Source organism: Podarcis filfolensis, assembly GCF_964270895.1.
Source record: "Podarcis filfolensis genome assembly, chromosome: 10".
Lineage (NCBI taxonomy): Eukaryota > Metazoa > Chordata > Lepidosauria > Squamata > Lacertidae > Podarcis > Podarcis filfolensis.
Window position 1 is genome coordinate 1,246,760 of NC_139612.1, and position 18,999 is coordinate 1,265,758.

An 18,999-nucleotide genomic window follows, 5' to 3' on the forward strand; every position below is an offset into this window, starting at 1 on the left:
GCAACTGCTCTGTAAACACTTGCTTACAGTGTTCACTAACGAATACCTCCGCTTTACAGAACTGCCTTTTCTTCTCCTGAAGATGTCCCACAAGGCAGCAGGTACTGAGTTTTCCTTGAGGTTTACTCCTGAAGCCTTTCTCATAAATGAGTTCTCACAAATGCAGAAATCTCGACATAATGATCTCTCCCCTCCCACCAATGGGAGCAACCAGTAGCACTTGTACCATACACCAATCAGGTTGATCTTATAACTCGTGACTGCCACCTCGTTTTGTTTTTCTGTGTTTGCAGCACCAAAGTGACCTCTCTGGGGCGCAAGCCAGGGCAGTGTGTGTATGGAGGTCCTGGGTTGTTGCTGATGTGGTCCAGAGAAAAGCAGAGCAATATGCCTGGCACCAGCTTGGATGCAGGAGTTGTTGGAAGGAGGCATACAGGACACCATCCAACTGCCTTAGGGACTCCACTCTGGATTTGTGTAGGAAGTTACTCCTTAGCCTTACAAACCAAAGACCAGTTCTATGAGGAACTAGACCAGGCTGTCAGGAGGGTCCCAGATTGTGAACACCTATTCCTGCTGGGATATTTCAATGCCATGGGAAAGATAATCACACATGTGACAACTGCATAGGCTACTTTGGTATTGGTAGCATGAACGAGAACGGACAAAGGCTGCTTGAGCTGTGCTCATATCACAACCTCTGCATCACAAACATGTTCTTCACTACCAAGGCAAAACACTTCGTGCCCTGGAGACATCCAAGGTCAGGCCACTGGCACCAACTGGACTTGACTGTCACCAAGCGATCGGTGTCACACACTCCGTGTCACACAGAGCTACCACAGAGCCAATTGCAACATGGATCAGTCCCTGGTAGTGAGCAAGATCCATCTCCAGCCAAAGGCTTATATTACAAAGCATTAAGTGTGGCCCTCAAATCAACACTGCTAGAACAGTCATTCCTGAACTTCGTGAACGCTTCTCTGATTCTGTTAAACAAGCTCTACTGAACTGCCCCAGAAATAGTGTCAAAGCAAGGTGGAACCACAACAGCGAGGAATTTACAGCACAGCTAGGTCTTCCTTGGCAAAAGAGAGCAACAGACCCTTGACTGGTCTGAGGCCAGCATAAAGGACATGGAACCTGTTATTGCTGCAAAGTGTGAGGCTCTCCTGAACTACAAGCATGCTCCTTGTGAAAAGACACTTTCTACAATGAGAAAGACAAGAAGTGATGCCCAGCAGATTGGTAGATGATGTGCCAATGACTACTGGCTAAAGCTGTGCCACAGCATCCAACTCGCTGCTGACACTGGAACACTCACAAAATGTACGAAGGCATGAAGAAAGCCTTTGGACCAACAATCAAGAAAACTGCACCACTGAAAACCTTGTCAGAAGATATCATTACAGATCACAGCAAGCAAATGAAGCAATGGGCAGAACACTATCAAGAATAGTACTCGCAGAAAAACATGGGCTCTGCAATTAAAAGTATCCAGATTCTGCCTGTCTTGGAAGAGCTGGATGTTCCTCCCTCCCTTGACGAGTTGTAGGATGCTATCAACTCTCAGGCATGTGGTAAAGCCCCAGGACAGGATAGAACCCCAACAGAAGTGCTGAAAGCCAGCTTAAATACTTTCCTCATTACAAACCTCCACAGCCTCCTCTTGCAGTGATGGGACCAAGGATCCATGCCACAAGACACGTGTGACTCCAGCAAGAACAAAAGCAACAACTACTGTGGGATCTCTCTGCTGAGTAACATGCGGAAAGCCTTCACCCATGTAGTTCACAACATATTGTAGTCACTTGCTGGAGGGTCAAGCCCTAGTCACAATGTGACTTTAGAGCTCAGAGCTCAACAGTAGATGTCATTTTCTCACTGAACCACCTGCAGCAGAAATGCCAACAGCAGAAACACCTTCATAGACCTGACAAAGGCCTTATGGTCAGCCACCATAGCCAGCAATCTCTCAACTGATGCTGAGCTGAACAAGCGTATTGGCAAGGCAGCTATGACAATGGGTCGTCTCTCCAAAACTGTATGGAAGAATGTGATGCTAACGTCCAGTACTAAGGTGAAGGTCTACCAGGCTTGTGTGCTGAACACATTGATTTCTAGAAGGGAGCGGTGAGCAACTTATAACTGTCAGGAGCAACACCTTAACACCTTCCACATGTGCTGCATCAGGAGAATTTGGGGTATCACATGGCAGGACAAAATTCCAAAGAAAGATGGGCTCTCCTAAGCAACATTCTCAGTGTGTTCACACTCCTGTCTCAGGGACATCTACACTGGCTTGGTCATGTCCACAGGCTGGAAGGTGGCAGGATGCCCAAGGACGGGCTCTGCAGGGAGCTAGTTTTAAGCACCAGGCCCATCGGCAGACCAACTCTGTGTTACAAAGATGTCTGCAAACATGACATGAAGGTTGGCAACACCAACCCTGCCATGTGGGAATCCCTTGCAGACAACCACAGTGCCTGGAGACAGGCAGACAAGTCATGTATCCATAGTAGTGACCAAAGGAGAAATGACCTATGGGAGGAGCACAGAGAGAAGAAACGCTATGGTGCACCTGCAGCAGCACAACTGGATGCTTTCATCTGCCCCAGCTGCAAATGAGCATGTCTCTACCAGAACAGTCTCCACAGCCACAGCAGTCGCCACAACTTTTCAACAGCTTGACTTCACCCCCAAAGGCGCACTGCTTCATTGTCTCTCGAGACAAACAGATGCCAGCACAGAACTGCTCATTCAGAGAAATGTTGCAGAAGAGCAAGTTCTTTCAGTGCAATGAGTCCAGAGTTTGCAGGTGCACCTCAATATTTTGATCGAGACTATTTGCAGACCTATGCTGGCAATACACCCAATGCTATCCACAAAATTACAAACTGGATGTATCATCTGAGGGGGGAGGAAAATGTTCTTTCATGCCAATGGGGAACCTGTACTCTTAAAGTAATAGCTTCAAAGTCAGCAATTTTAAAACTCAATTTTATTCATTAAATGTAATGCACAAGAGGAAGATAATGAAATAGTCGAGGTGGGGCAAGTCAGGAAACACAGGTGTTGGAATGAGCCATCACACACATGGATTTACCATTCTTGCAGAATTAAACATCCATACACATACTTATGTGATATTGTATCTTGCTTCTCTGGTTACACATAACTTCCCTTACCTTTCTCAATGCCCCATTTCCCTAAATTTATGTGGCCCTATCCCACACTTACCCCATCCACTTCTCTTCTATACAAATCTGCAAACAATTCTTAAGGAATGCAGGGCGATATCTAACTACCATATGTACTCAAATATAAGCCAACCCGAATATAAGCCGTGGCACCTAATTTTAGCACAAAAAACTGGGATAACTTATTGACTCAAGTATAAGCCGGTTCACCACACCACAAACCTGGTGGTGGCGGCAGCGGTGGAGGAAAAAAAGCAGCCCAAAAGGGCTGCTTTCGGGCCACTCGTCCCTGCTGCCTCTGCCGCTCGCAAGAGCAGGCATAGGAGCCGCAGTTGGGAGAGGCGCAGCGCAGCGCAGCGCCTCTCCCAACCGCACCTCCTGTGCCTGCCCCTGTGAGAGGCGGGTGGCAGCAGCGGGACCAGCGGTGAGAAAGGGCTCCTTTTAGGCCGCTCATCCCTCTGCTGCTGCCGCCCACCTCACTTGAGTATAAGCCAAGGAGGGTTTTTTCAGCATAAAAAATGTGCTGAAAGTCAGCTTATACTCGAGTATATATGGTACATTAGTGTAGACCCACCCACCAAAAGTTTCAAGTCCAATGATTTTAATATATCTACTCTTGAGTATGAATAATACTGAGTATCACTCACAGTTTTTAAATATTTATGTTTTAAGTTTTTGAATTGTTATTGGTGTCTTTGATTTTGTTATAGACACATAGAATAGTAGTACTGGAAGGGACCCTGAGGGTCATCTAGTCCAACTTCCTGCAATGCAGAAATCTCAAGTAATGCATCCATGACAGATTACCACCTCTATGTTTTGATTTTACTTTTTTAAAAAGATTAATGATTGTATTGATTGTTTGGTTTTAATGTACACCTCCCTCGAACCCATGTTTTGGATGAAGGTCCAGTTTAGAATGCAGCTGCTGTTCCTCCACCCACATTAACCATATTTTATGGTATACCAAAAGCTTACTAAGGGAAAGCAGGCACAATGAAATTTAGGAGGCTGTAAAATACTTAATATTGTAAACTAGTGCATTCACATGGAAAAAACAGAAGCTGCTAGGGATTTTTTTTAAAAAAAAAGCTAGCACATTCCTAAATTACAATGTGAATAATTCCAAATCAGAGGCAGAAGACACTGTTAAACCTACAAGATGGTTATAAGACTAAGGGTTGCATCCAACATCATACTCAGAGTAGACCCATTTAAATTAACAGACATGACTTTGGGCACATTAATTTCAGTGGGTCTACTGAGAATTTACCTGGGAGTAAGCCCCGCTGAACTCACTGGGACTTGCTTCGGACATGTAGGATTGTAATGTTAGTCCATTTCCCCCCAATTCAAACCTCAAAGCATGAAATTATACTTTGTGGTCTCTTGGGACGGAAAAAAGTTTTACCCAATCCATTTTGAAACTCTAGCAAGTATTAGAAACCTGTCAATTCATTTAAGAGCATTTAAAATATTACCTGTTTTGTCTTTCAATATTTTGCAGTTCCCTGTGGTCCCTTTTCAGATGTTTGGTCAAAGATGTAAAGTACTCTTTCAGCAGATTTTGGAAAGGCTGTTGTTTTTCTGGGCTAATGATTTCACTTGGAGGAAAACTCAAGTTAAATTTATCTGATGCACTTTTAACCTTCCTTGGTACCAATCCAGCAATGTCATCTCCACAGTGCCGACAAAAGCTAATAACCACTGAGACATGGGTGTGGGATTCGCGATCAGCATTAATAATGTTTTTTACTTGTTCATAGATTAAAGACAAGCCTTCCTTATCAGTGAAAATCCCAACTATTGTCAATTCTGCAATAAACCGCAAGTCTGTTCTTAGTTTAGTAATGTTGGATGTCTTCTCTTCTTTCCTGGCTTCAAAATGTTTCTTCCAGACTTGAAGTAGTGATGGAGCAAAATCAGCATAACGTTGATGGAACAGAGAACACAAGTGCACAGCGCAATTCACATCTGATATTTTCAGTTTTGCTTCTACTATAGAAGCAACAGCCTCTGCAATGTACTTGCTTAAATTGAGGCCATTAAAGTCATGGGACAAGGAGTCTCTCTGCTGTTCTGTGATAGTTTTTAACTTCTTAACAAAGGCAGTGTTCTTCTTGAGACTTGAATCCAGCCTGCTAAAGAAGTTCTCTTCAGGGCGGCTGTCTGATGCATTCTGGTTTTTACTTCGGAGTTCCTTTCTTGCTTGGTGGCGCTCCCAAGCTTCTTGGTGGAGCTGATGGGCTTCTTCTTTCTCTCTAAACAGAATATGAAGAATATTGTGTTTAAGTAGGGCTGAAATTTTAAACATTGTAATAGACTAAAAAGGCAAGCCTAATTAACAGAGCAACATATTTTTTATTTAAAGGTTGCAATAAATGACGTCTTTGTGGCAACAAAACAGACTTCAACTTCCTCTCCTACCTGCCCTCCCAAAATCTGCTCTGGAAGTTTAGGGGACCCTCTAGAGGAGGTTTGGGTGGACTTGGACAGTTGCAGGGGAGAGACGAGGAGGGTGAACGCCTGTTGGTCAAGTGGATGCAGCACTGGATTTCACCCAAGAATGTATGAAGATTACAGATGGCAGGCGCCATCTTAGAAAATTTCCTCTTTCCTCTTTCCTCTTTCACTCTTGCAAGGGATCGTTTCACTAAGATGGTGCCAGCTACAACATATACATTCACTGTCTAAGAGTATGTTTTAAGTTATTAAAAATGCTTTCAATATATGCAAATTTAAATCGGAACTAGTCTGAGTAATCAACAAATTTATTCAGTCTGGTGATAGCACTAATTTTAAAGCAGTAAAGTGCAGATAAATGGATTTCCTAATGAATTGCAAAATTCATTAAACAAGTAATCTTGCTTTATTTTTTCCTTATATCTGTACTGTAACATTTTAAAATGACATTATTGTTATACAGTCATAATTCATATTACGTTTGCTTCAGGTTGAGCGTTTTCAGGTTGCGTCCCGTGGCAACCCGCAAGTACCGGAAAGGGTTATTTCCGGGTTTCACTGCTCGTGCATTCAGACATGCAAAATGACGTCGTGCGCATGTGCAGAAGCGGTGAATCGCGACCCGCGCATGCGCAGACGCGGGTTGCGTTCTACTCATGTTGCAAACGGGCCTCTGGAACGGATCTCGTTCACAACCAGAGGTATCACTGTAATGAAGTGATGCTTCTAACCAGCAACCCTTTGAAAATGAAGTAGCTTGTCAGTCAGAAATTTTCTGCGAATACTCAGACCAGCATCTAAAGAGCTCTGTTGGGCATTTCCAGTGGGATTTCCTACTGTATTTGACCAGCAAACCTCCCATATCACAAACCACTTAGCAAAGTCTACTAAGCTCCAAGAGTGGCTTATGATGTGGAAAAATAGATCTGTAGTTTGAGGAACACAAGGAGAAAGCTACCTTGGGTGCACAGAACTAGTTATATTGAGTTCCTGGGCATCAGTATTTCTTAAGCTTTTTGAAGTGGGGCTTGTCTATTTGTATTGTACTTCCATAGCCCAACAACCTAGTAGCAAGCATTTCTTCTGCACAAGGGGAAAACGCAGCTCTTCTTTCAAATGGAGCAACTTCCCTTACAATTTCCATGGAGCTATTCAACCCACCCAATCCTTAGCTCCCTGTGCTTCCCCATCTGTGTCCCAGCACCCTCTCTTATAGAGTGTGAAAACCTAGGTACTAGCAGCAAATAAATAATAAAGTCTTACTTCAGCTGGGCAGCTGCCTCTTCTTGTTGTCGCTTTACTTCTTCTTCCTGCTTTTTTCTCTCCTCTTCTTCAAGTTTTTGCTTTTCTTCCTCCTCTTTCTTCTTCTGCTCTTCTTCAGATTTTATCTTCTCATCATCTTTTTTCTTCCGCTCCTTGTCTTCTTTTTTCCGTTTCTCCTCCTCCAGTTTTTTCTTTTTATCTTCAGGTGGTTTTAACATTTCTCTCTTCATCCCAAGCCTGACATCCTCTTTGGGTTTGTCCCGGCTGCTACCTGAACGCCTCTCGTTGAACTCCTTATCTTTATTACTTAATGATGTTTCTTTTTCTTCCATGCTTGCCGACTTCTTACGCTCTGCTGGCATTATGTTACCCAGGCAGATCTGAAAGATTATTAACAACACATTGTCATTGCATTCACAAGTTAATAATCAAGGCCTCAAAATGTTGTTTCTAAACTACGAATGGATATTTTTTCCAGAGCTATGTGCTGTCAAACTGGCTTGATTATTAGTGGAAGGTGATAAGTACTGCTAAATGCACAAATGCCTTCCTTCAGCACACAGTACATAACAGAAGCAGCCCAAGACATTTTGATAACCGATAAAGTAAATCCAAATGGTATCCTTCTTCTCACTAATTAACATGAGGTACAATCTACAGAAAGTTCTCCTACACAAATCCCACTGAAATGTGAAGCTGCACAATTGAGTCCATCCCTTTCTCACTCTACAGTTTACACCCCCAATCTGCTGTCTAAAGTAGTCATCTCAACTCAGCTCAGGGTTTTGGGGCCTCTGACACAATAGCAAAACCATGAACAGCTGAGGACAGAACATCGAGCTACCACCAGAAACAAACTCCTGTAAGAAATTATATTCCTTCCCTTACATATGGTGGCATCTTGAGTTTTGACTTCCCGTTTGTCATCACCGGCTTCTGGTGGTGAAGAAAAATACAGAACCATGACCTAGAGGAAGTTTTCTACTTGCTGGGGAAGGGCAAACCTTGAAATGAGGATACTGTGTCCACTGGAAGCCCCTGTCTCCCGTAACAGTTAATCCCACTCTCAATAATATACACTGGATTGCCTTTTTTAACCAAGTGTCACAATCAGAGGACTAAAGTCACAGCAGCTTAACAAAAGGAACTACAATAGCATACCAGCAATTGCTTTTTCTATATGCCTGACTATAACCAAGTTACTTCAATTAAATAAAATAAGCAAAAAAGTTGCTTGCTTGAAAACATTTTCAAAATATCTGCTTATAAGTGGTTTATCATTAGAGAAGGAAATTTTGGGTAATATACTCGTAGTAGACCAACAGTGATCTATTGTTCAAGGACTGACAACTTTACACACAACTATAACTTATTTTCTAGCACGTTCGTGAAAATACACATAATTCCTTTCAAGCAAATAAGCTATGGAACTTACAAACTCATTGTATGGACCTGATAAGCTCCTCCGAGTTAAACAAATCATCATGCACGTATGAGTATTATGTACACCTTTACAGTAGTGTATTGAATCCTCTAATTGAAAGCTGCACACTGAGACAATTAAAGAACAAAACCTGCAAACAATTAAGGAAGTTTAAGTAAACGCATTAGACTGCTGCACCATCTCCTTTGTTGGGAGGAGGGATACAGTTGCTAACTATTTTTGATAAAACTTTCTTATTCCAGTCCTACAAATACTAGCTCTTTAAGATTCTTTAAAATGAGCAATTCATTATTAGATAGGTTAAAACCACAACATTCCAATAAAATGCACACTGAAGTGCCTTCAAAACTAAGCTCTGAATTCTTACAGCACACACATTAAAACGTATGTTCACCATTAAAATCTAGAAGAAAAAACCCAAGACTACATCAGTTAGTTGTTACTGCTAGACAACAAACAGGATATTTACCACCTAATAATTGTTTAATAAAAACAAGTATTACAGTCAGTTTTGCACTCCATTAGTTACATTCCAAATCTCTGTCTACTCTTAAGCATACCTGAAAAACAGTGAGAATTACCACATCAGTTGTTTTTAAGCATTGACACTACTTCATTGATGGATCTACTACTGAACATCTTCTAGCCAACGCAACATTAACACTCCTACAGCATTTATAACACTTGATCAGTTGTAATTTAACACCGAAGAAGCAGTAGTAGTACTCTACTGCTGTTACGACAGTGTATACTAATAACTTTGGAGTAGAACTAACTACTTCTGCTCACCTTGGCTGTTTCTTTTGCACCCAGGGCTTTTTATTCAGCTCAAGACCCATTTCTTCCCAACCCAGATACAAAGCATGAAACAATAGCCCTTGTATATTCACCCTGAAATTGATGTATTATTAGTGCAAAACAAAAGCACTATACTTAAAGCTGCATTCACATCCATCTTTTCAAAAACGATTCCCATTCCATGACCTCTAATAAATGCTTTCTCCCCATTCATACTTTACTCTTTGACAACCAAGCTTTATACACCTAGTCCTAGGCAGTGATATGGGTTGAAATGTTGTCCAAAAGAGTTCCACTATTTTATTTCTCTATCGAAAGTTTTCAACTTTTAAAATGGATTGCTTCATAAAATTAGCAATATGATGAATGAAGATAGTAATAGCCCAAAATTTAAGAACTGGAATGGTTACAATATTGATCTGATCTAAAATCAAATTTGTACCGTATTTTTTGCTCTATAAGACTCACTTTTCCACTTCTAAAAAGTAAGGGGAAATGTGTGTGTGTCTTATGGAGCGAATGCAGGCTGCGCAGCTATCCCAGAAGCCAGAACAGCAAGAGGGATTGCTGCTTTCACTGCGCAGCGATCCCTCTTGCTGTTCTGGCTTCTGAGATTCAGAATATTTTTTTTCTTGTTTTCCTGCTCCAAAAACTAGGTGCGTCTTGTGGTCTGGTGCGTCTTATAGAGCGAAAAATACGGTAATTAATTCTCTTCAGGTGACTATCAGTAGGAAGCATGCATATTTATGTGCACACATCACTTGAAATAGTTGTGCAGGCCTGATCTGGTCCATTTTATATCAATAAGCCACCCCTTTATGGAGATCCTGATAGAAAGTTTTACAAACAAAACTTCACATTCCCAGCAAAGCTGATCACTAGGTGATAAACTGAAGTTCACAAATGAAAGCATATGAAAATCTAGAAAAGAAATGAACTGTAACATAACTTCTGTTAAAAGCTTGTTTTTCGATTAAAAGATTACCAGGTTAAAACCAACACCACTTAAAAAAATTCTGAAACCACTGTTAATTACAGTGCAGTATATTAAGTTACAACACAACAGCAATTGTCCTCAAAGCAATGCATATTCATTTCTTTTGTGGACAAATCTCAGGTGCTGCCTGTACTTGAGTAACATTGGAACACAATCAAACTAAAGGAAGTCTGATGGATAAAAAGAATCTAATGGCTAATTACCAAGAAGCTCTTTCCCACAACACACACATGTAGAGTGATTTTCCATAGTCTGGCAAAGAAATGTGTACTATTTGCTTGCATGCAAGGAAGGAAGACAATGAAAACAGAGCAGAAGTTGAGCCCTGCAAGGAAGTTAAGTTGTGCTATCTAAAGATCAACTGAGAACATCCTCTGAAACCTTTCATCAACGTATGTACTGTCAAGTTTCATCATTCAAACAGCTCAGAAACACTACACCTATGTAAAGAGACCGAAGGTACATTCTTTCACCTTTGGTGGACGTGCCCAAGGATTAAGGCTTTCTGGGAGATGATATATAATGAAATGAAAAAGGTATTTAAATATACCTTCTTGAAGAAACCAGAGGCCTTTCTCCTGGGCATGGTCGGCCAATTGGTGTTAAAGAAGGATAGAACTTTTTTTATGTACAGTGGTGCCCCGCAAGACGAATGCCTCGCAAGACGGAAAACTCGCTAGACGAAAGAGTTTTCCGTTTTGGAGGTGCTTCGCAAAACGAATCTCCTATGGGCTTGCTTCGCAAGACGAAAATGTCTTGCGAGTTCCTGCGGGTTTTTTTTCCTTTCCTCCCCCTTTTTCTAAGCCGCTAAGCCGCTTATCCGCTAAGCCGATAAGCCGCTAAAAGCCTCTAATAGCGCTAATCCGCTAATCCGTCAATGGGCTTGCTTCGCAAGACGAGAAAAGCGTTAGACGAAGAGACTTGCAGAACGGATTCTTTTCGTTTTGTGAGGCACCACTGTACGCCACAACAGCAGCAAGAATACTTATTGCAAAGTATTGGAAGACACAAGATTTACCCACTCTGGAAGAATGGCAGATGAAAGTGATGGACTATATGGAATTGGCGGAAATGACTGGCAGGGAGAAGAGTCGGTGGAAGAAGACTGGAAGAAATTTAAGGACTATCTACAGAAACATTGTAAAATTAATGAATGTTAAAATGATGTCGGAATGAAATGAAGCGGTTTTAGTAATAATGTTAAAAAGGAGCATGTAAAAAGGGCCTGTTAATAGATGAAAATAGAAGGCAATAATAGGTTAAGATAAAGAACTAAGATAAAAACAAAGAGGGAAAGGATTTGCTGAATTAACCATTCGAAATGGAATACAAAAAAGGGAGGTGTGAGGAGGTCAGGGAAACAAGTGAATGAAAAGTAAGAAATTGAAAGATGGACTTATTTTTTTTACTGTTTTTTCTACTTTCCTTTCTTTTTCTACTCTGTATTTTTTATTGTTTGTTTTTTTCTTTATTATCTTATTATTTTTGTAATCTGTTTTTGAAATTTGAATAAAATATCATTTTTTTTAAAAAAAAAGAAACACTACATCTAAAGTATTTTTATACACTTTTTAGATTCCTGGATTATTTTTAAATACAAAAGACTTTTTTGTATGAGCTTTCAAAATTTCTTCCTCAATATCTTCCCCCTACTGTAAGGAGGGGGCAGAATGAATGCATGTCTTTCCCTAAAATATATAGCCTGGCTCACTAAACTGAGCCATGAACATTATTTGACCTAGTAATTCCTCAAACCTCATAGACTCCTCAGATATGCATATATTTTCAGCATTTCTATCCTTCCTTTCTATAAAAATATGTCCTGGGGCAAACAGATATATAGATATATATACAGATAGATATATAGATGTAGAGACATACATATATGTATATATGTATATGTGTGTGTGTGTGTGTGTGTGTGTATATATATATATATATATATATATATATATGGGTGCCTCTGCTCTCTGCTTGTGGCACAGTAATATGGATGAGATGGATTAATCTGCATGTGACGTGGACAGGCTGGTGCTGGTCTATTGATTGCCTTTTATTTGACTATGTCAAATATCCTGTCAAGCCACAAACAAGTGTAAGTAGAGGTCCTACCTTTTAAATAGCATTTTCACATCCTCTGATACAAGATAGACAAAAGGTATGTGGAGCTGTAGAAAACATGGGCCATTTCTCCCAAATATGCAATTTCATTCAAGAGTAGGGACAGCCTGCCCTCTACTCAGCAGTGTAAAACTGAATTTTATCTTGTTACTACATATGTTTTGTTTGTTTGATGCCATTTTCAAAAAGTTCAACAGCTACACTATTTACTGTGGTTTAGGGGTAGAAGTATGAACATATTTGCATAACATCAATAACTTTAACAACTGATTACATTTGTTAATTCCATTTGTTAATTCCCTTATAACACCCAGGTAATGGTAGGGGCTGTAGTAAGCACAGGTCTGTAGAATTCTGTAAGAATTCTAACAAATTGTTTTCAATATTTGACCAAAGTGGTTTAAAAAAAAAAAAACACATACCAAATGACTAACCCAAGATATGTATAAGGAGCTTCCTGTCTTAGGGGCAAGTGTTCAGACTGAATGCTCTTTAGATCCCTTACAGCCCTATGATCCTATGAAAATTCTTCTTTCAGGTCATAATGCTGTGTACACACTGTCGTCACTAGGGTATAAAGTACATGAGACCCAACAGCAGCAATCCTGCATGGTTCCTAGTAAGCCATGTTAAAGCATTCTAAATACAAGTACATGCTTTTTGAGAATAAGCAATGTGTCACTAACTTTCCCAACCTCTCTCATACACTGCACTGTTGCTTACCACATGTCACAGTAGACAAGAAAGTCTACATGCACATTCTAATTGCATTATCTTTGTCACTTAACTTATTGAAACAACTGGCAGAGATAATATCACAGATAAGCAAACTACAGCAGCCTGATATTATGTATATTTAAACAATGCTTTAAGTCCTACTGTGTTCAGTCCGTGCGCATGCCCAGAACTGCTGCTTTGTGAAGAACTAAAAGCAAAACAAAGCATAGTTGAACCAGGCTTGTAAGTAAAATCTTAAATTTAGAACAATCCTAAACTGCTGTGAATTGTGGACACTATTAATCCTAAATCACAATGAATTGCTTCAGAAAACACTTGAAAGAAGGAATGGCACTATACATGTTTGAGTTAATTATCTAAAGCTATTGGAAAGAGAAAGTGAAGGGAGAGCCCATGGGCAAAACAGCAAGGAAGAGAGCAGCTTGCCATACAGATTTATTTCAGAACAGCAAGGAATAGAGTATTGAGAACAATTCTGTAATAATAATAATAATAATAATAATTAGACCAAGCTTTTGACAGCTTTAGACAAGCCTAAGAACAAGCAAGAGCTGAACTTTGGCAAAGTGCAAAACTTCTGCCCCACCAGATGAGCTTTTGTCACTCACTACTTCACACCCTGGGAAGCATCACAACCACTGGGAGCATCTTGGTCCGCTCACCTTCCACAATGGCAGGGCTACTGGCAAAGGAAGCGGCCAAGGACTGAAGCAGCCGGGCTGTCTGCAGACATGGGCAACCTCCCCGAGTATGGAAAGGCCGGCCTTTCCTTTCAAGTTCGTCCTGCCCCGTCCCCGCGCGGCGGCTTTGCTCCCTCAAAGACCTCTTCTTCCACGGAGCTCCCCGGGGAGAGCGGGGAGGGTCCGCCACTTTCTGGGAGAGAGGCCTCCGCGTCTCCTTTTCTCTCCGCTTTCGTTTTTATTCAGATAATACCTTCTTTAACACATTTTTACTATTATTATTATTATTATTATTATTACTATTACTATTAATTTAAAAGGGTCTTCCACGACCGACTCAAGAGAGGGGGCGCCATTCCACACACCCCCGCCCTCCTGGTCGGCTTCCCCACACCTGTCACTTTCAGGCAGCGGGACCCCCCCCCCCGCGCAGGTGAAGATGCCGCCGCAGGAAGCCAGAAGCGCCGCCTTCCCGGCCGCCCCCCTCGCGCGGCAGAGGCCTCCCCCGGCAGCCCCGCGGAGGGCTCCGTCCTCGGGCTCCCTGTCCCGCGGCGCCCCGACCAGGCCCGTCCCGCCCGGGGCTCCCCATCTCGACGCCCCCCCCAGCAGCCCCCCCGCCCCCTCCGTCTCCCCCGACGGAGGACGGTGAAGGGGCGGTTACCTCGGCCCGCTGTAAACATCGGTTCCAGCTTCTGCAGCTCCAGCTCCGCCAGCCTCTTCTTCTTCTCCCCCCCCCCACGCAAACGAGGACCCCGCCCCCCCAGGCTGCCCTCGGCGTCACCTGCTCGGAAGCAACCCCGCCGCCACCCGCCTTTCGGTCCAGGGCGAAGGGTGATGGCAAAGACTGGTCTGAGGGTTCACCTACCGGCAGACGCGGTCCCTTCCCGGGACGGGCTGCTGAGAACAGGGGCGGACGCTTGCCAGGCATCGCCCAGGACAGCTCTGGCTGGCGGGGTCCTTGGGACGGAGAGGGGAGAGCGGGGCAACTCCGTGCTTTGGTTACCAGGGGAAGGCGGAAGTGCCCGAGGGGCGGGGCCTCTCCGGAGGGCGGGGGAGGAGGAGGGGTGAAGCTAAGAAGCCTCTCCCGCCCTCCGCCCAAGCTTTTGAAAGCGAGGCGGTGCAAGGCGCTCTTTTGCTCCCTGGGGAACTCGGGCCCAGAGCCGACGGTTCCCCGAGTCCGAAGTGCCGCGTCCCAGGGAGCGCGCCTGGGGCGTAAGCGTGCACGCGCTCTCCTCCTAAACATAGCGAAATTTGCTTCTCTTTCTTGAGACGCAAGTAATGCACACTGCAAAAATGTATGGCTAGTTTAGCTGTATCCCTTAACCAAACCTGCTCTCCTCAGATATGGTGGAGGACAGTGTCCGCTCACATTCCCCGTCCAGTTGACTTCTGTATGTGGGGAGGAGGGGGAGCCTCCTCTTGTTCTTCACCTCAGGCAGCAAAATGTCTTAGTATGACAAAGGAAGGACCAATGGGTGGTCCCACCACTGCATCCCTCACCTGCAGTGCTGTGCAGTGAAATTTTTTGAAGGGAAACAGTTCGGGCCAGAGGCACCAGCTTGCGAGGGCGATGGGATGAGGACACCACACGCACCTCCCTCCCTAAGCCCGGCAGAAGCTTCCCAGGTTTGGGAAGGAGGCACCAGGCTTTAATACTATAATTTACCGAGAGCATTTAGGGGACTAGCTTCTAGCTCCCTGACCACATGCCACTACTCACCTGGCTGGTAGTGAGAAGTACAATGACCAGAGTGGGGTGAGAGAGAGCTGGACTAGAGCCAGGGAGAGAGAGCCATGCTTGACTTCTGCTGGAAGCCAAAGCTGGAAGCAAGACCTTCTGGGGTGTTGATGCCATGAACTCCTCCCCTGCAGGCTCAGGTTGTATATAATAGAATCATTGAATTGTAGCGTTGGAAGGGACCCCAAGGGTCATCTAGTCCAACCCACTGCAATGCAGGAATCTTTTCCCCAACATGGGGCTCAAACCCACAACCCTGAGATTAAGTGTTTTATGCTCACTGCTTAATAACAAAAACAAGCAGCAAAGATGATGACTACTTGTAGCAAGCCTGAGTTTCCGTGTATTCCAAATATAATGGGGTTAGGCAGAAAGATTATATGTGACCCCAAAGTACAAAGGTGGTGGTGGGGAAGAGCTGTTTTGTACACCGCACACTACATCCACAGCAATGGATGCCCAGAGACTGCTTCCCCTCCGGGGGAGGGGGCGCTAGCCAGGTTTTTTCCTTGGGTGAAGCCTCCAGAGGGGTGCCATTGAGGGTCTCAGCCTATGTATGTGTGTACACAAATGTGCATGGAGGGGTGCCAAACTGGGTCTTTGACCCAGGTGAAATAAAGCCTAGTTTCAACCCTGCCCAGAGATGGCTTCCCGTTTCTGTATGTGTATATAAACCGCATATTTTCTTTGAGCCACATTTTCAGAAGTAATATTTGCGTGAGCAAATGCAGCGACATAAGAACATGAATAATTCCCAAACTATATAGATGAACCTCTTACATGTGTACCTTAAGTATGTATACAAACTCAGCGAGGTGTGTGTGTGCTTTTGCCAGGTAATCTCATTTATATTAGGTCTAATTTGAGACAAACTCTCATCTCCTCATCAACCCAAAGAAGCCTTTCTCCTTTCTGATCTTTCATAGAATAGCCATTGCTCTTGCTCTCATTTTGAAGAGAGATCTATCCATATTCTGCAAATGAATATATTTATATAGATACTATATTATACTATGCTATCCTGAAAGATTTAAACATTTCTTCAATAGTGTCCTTGAAGCATCCCTCCACACTCGCCATCCTCTCCAGCCACACCAGAGGGCCACAGCCTTTGAGAAGCACCTAAGACGCCCCCTTCTCCGCCGCCCCTCATTCCAAGGAGCCTCTCTCTCGAGGGCTGCCATCTCTTGTCAGGACACGGGCCTGTCAAAGGAGAGTCCTGGCAGCGATCCGCAGCTAAAAGGGGAAGGCGGCAAAGGGGGCCTCTTTCGGCTCTTCCCAAGGCGGGCGCCGGGCGTGTTTTCCCCGGCCGAGCGGGGCCCGGGGGCGGTCCCGCCTGCTCCTCCCGCCGCAGCTCCACCAACCGGGGCCGGGGGCGGGGGCCGGGGCCGCCCCCTTGCTTGTCTGGGCTGCGGACCGAGCAAGCGGGCCTGGCGGCGATGGCGGTGGCGGCGGCTCGTGCGCCGCTGGTGGCGCTGGGAGCGCGAATGGGGTCTCGGCGGGCGCCGGCGCCTCTGCTGCTGCTGCGGCGGCGCTGGTACCGCTCCGAGAGGGGGGTCTACGGCTACAAGCCGAGCCGCAAGGCGGAGAGCGGAGCTGCCGATGGCGCGGAGCCGCGCGATTCCCGCGGCAGAGCAGGTCGGCGGGCGCATGGCGGGCGGGCGAGACCGTGCGTTGCTATATGGGGGGGGGGGCGGGAGAAGAAGAAGAGCTTTGCCCGCAGGCATCCTGAGCCCATCCAGATCCACTCCGCGAGGGGTCCCGGGGGAAGCGCGCGGGAGGGCAGCCTTCAGATGCCACCTTCAAAGGTCCCCTCACCTGAGAGCAAGGTCCTCTGGGCACACGGGGACTTGCTCTCAGTACGGAGTAGATCTGTACGGGATCAGACTGTTAAAAGTGGTTTGTCATCAGGCGGCTTGTGCCACACTTGATATGCCTGCCTTTTAGTCAAAAGCATCTTTTTTCATGGTCTCGGGACGACCCCCCTCTTTCCTCTGTCCCCAAAGTGCGTGTCTATACATGTCTGCTCATTAGTAAACCCCACTGCGTTTGCAGCGGTTATGCTGTGTAAGCTGCGTACACCAAAAGGTGGCCTGCATATAATTTTACAAGTAAATATAAATAAAATAGAGTTTACCCTAAAGGTGAGTGAGTATAGGAATGCGGTAATAACACACTGATCTTTAAAAGGGTTACATGGAAGCAAATCCAATTGATTACAATAGTTTTTCCACACTTTTCAGTAAGTATGGGTAGGACTGTGTGCAAAGCTGGTCTTGGAATTTTTCCAGCATTCCTGCTATGATGTAACAAGACCTTTTCCTCTCTTGCCAGTTCCCACACCCGCTCCCTACACAGCACACTGTCTTTTCTTAAGCTCTGCTCCACTTGTATTCTGTAGCTGCCTCTTTCCACCCTCCCCTGACCAGTTGTTCCGCAGGGGAGCATGTACAGTAGTACCTCGGGTTAAGTGCTTAATTCTTTCCGGAGGTCCGTTCTTAACCTGAAACTGTCCTTAACCTGAAGCACCACTTGAGCTAATGGGGCCTCCCGCTGCCGCTGCACCTCCGCCTTGCGATTTCTGTTCTCATCCTGAAGCAAAGTTCTTAACCCGAAGTAATATTTCTGGGTTAGCGGAGTCTGTAACCTGAAGCGTATGTAACCCGAGGTACCACTGTATGTATCTTGTGCATGAAACTGATCAGTGAAGGTTCTGCCCAGGCTTTTGAATAGGAACAGAACCAAAATGATATCCTTGGATTGTGGGGTGGGGGATTCTTCAACATTATTACTGATACAGCGGGCGGGGGGGAGAGACTTTATAAGCAAGCTTTTGGTGTTATTTTTCTCATTGCATACCAAGTGTTCTTTGTTACTTACTTCTTTTAAAAAATAGAAGTAAGACAAGACATCTCCAAACTTCCAAAAACTATGCAGAGGAAACAGCTTTAGAACAAAGCAGTGGATGGGCAGCTACTTGCACTATAGATCAATGATGAGTCCTCTGAGGAGGAGAAATTCAATTAATCTAATATTTGCTAAGTTTCAAACCCTTCCATGATCTTGTATCTCACCCCACAGTGTGAGAACCAGGGTGCTATATGGAACAGATTAACTTGAAAATAAAACTTTGAAACTCATGGCATTTTTTACTCTTATGGAATGTTCTTGGCAATAATTAAACATTGTGGGCAAACAACGGGTTTAGTCTAGTCTACCAGGCTTTTTCAGATCTATGAAAAACCACAATGGAACATCATCTGGTGATTTGGGGTGAAGTGCTCATGGTAGCAGCTCTTTTTCTCCTTTCAACAAAGCCAAATGAAGTGATGGAAGTTCTGAACAGATGTTTAGTAGAAGTCTGGTACTGAATGAGAATTCATAAACTGAGTCCAGACAAGACAGAAATGTTAATAGTAGGGAGCCTGATTTGGGAGTTCATGCTTCCCTGGTTCTGCATGAGGTCATACCAGCCTTGTAAATAATCCCATCAGGAGTACCAACTTGAATAAAATATTGGGGGGGGGGCACATAATTCCCACCCTGCATAATTGATC

At 44.1% G+C, this 18,999-nt stretch overlaps 2 protein-coding genes across 18 annotated transcripts in view; one reads left to right on the top strand and one right to left on the bottom strand.

Annotated features, from left to right (window-relative positions):
• The window catches only part of UPF2 (UPF2 regulator of nonsense mediated mRNA decay), a gene marked incomplete at its 3' end in the record, with an annotated part of 55,558 nt that extends 40,845 nt beyond the window's left edge, over positions 1 to 14,713 (bottom strand). For 5 of the 12 annotated variants that reach the window (XM_083574947.1, XM_083574945.1, XM_083574944.1 and 2 more), the window contains exons 1-3: positions 14,570 to 14,713; positions 6,927 to 7,306; positions 4,682 to 5,461 (exon numbers count right to left, since the gene is read on the bottom strand). In XM_083574947.1, the coding sequence (XP_083431073.1) occupies positions 4,682 to 5,461; positions 6,927 to 7,306; positions 14,570 to 14,632 (1,223 nt within the window). In that variant the 5' untranslated portion in view covers positions 14,633 to 14,713. Of the gene's footprint in view, positions 1 to 4,681; positions 5,462 to 6,926; positions 7,307 to 13,686; positions 13,793 to 14,365; positions 14,461 to 14,569 lie in introns of those variants that run through there. The other 7 variants (XM_083574941.1, XM_083574950.1, XM_083574949.1 and 4 more) reach the window with 6 other exon arrangements.
• Positions 14,714 to 16,832: 2,119 nt separating this feature from the next.
• DHTKD1 (dehydrogenase E1 and transketolase domain containing 1) overlaps positions 16,833 to 18,999 on the top strand; it is a 118,608-nt gene continuing 116,441 nt past the window's right edge. For 3 of the 6 annotated variants that reach the window (XR_014539386.1, XM_083575034.1, XM_083575035.1), the window contains exon 1: positions 16,847 to 17,080. Coding sequence is in view for 4 of the 6 variants with exons in the window: in XM_083575034.1 (XP_083431160.1) it covers positions 16,882 to 17,080 (199 nt within the window). In the remaining 2 variants the exon portion in view is untranslated. Of the gene's footprint in view, positions 17,081 to 17,873; positions 17,908 to 18,999 lie in introns of those variants that run through there. The other 3 variants (XM_083575036.1, XM_083575037.1, XR_014539385.1) reach the window with 2 other exon arrangements.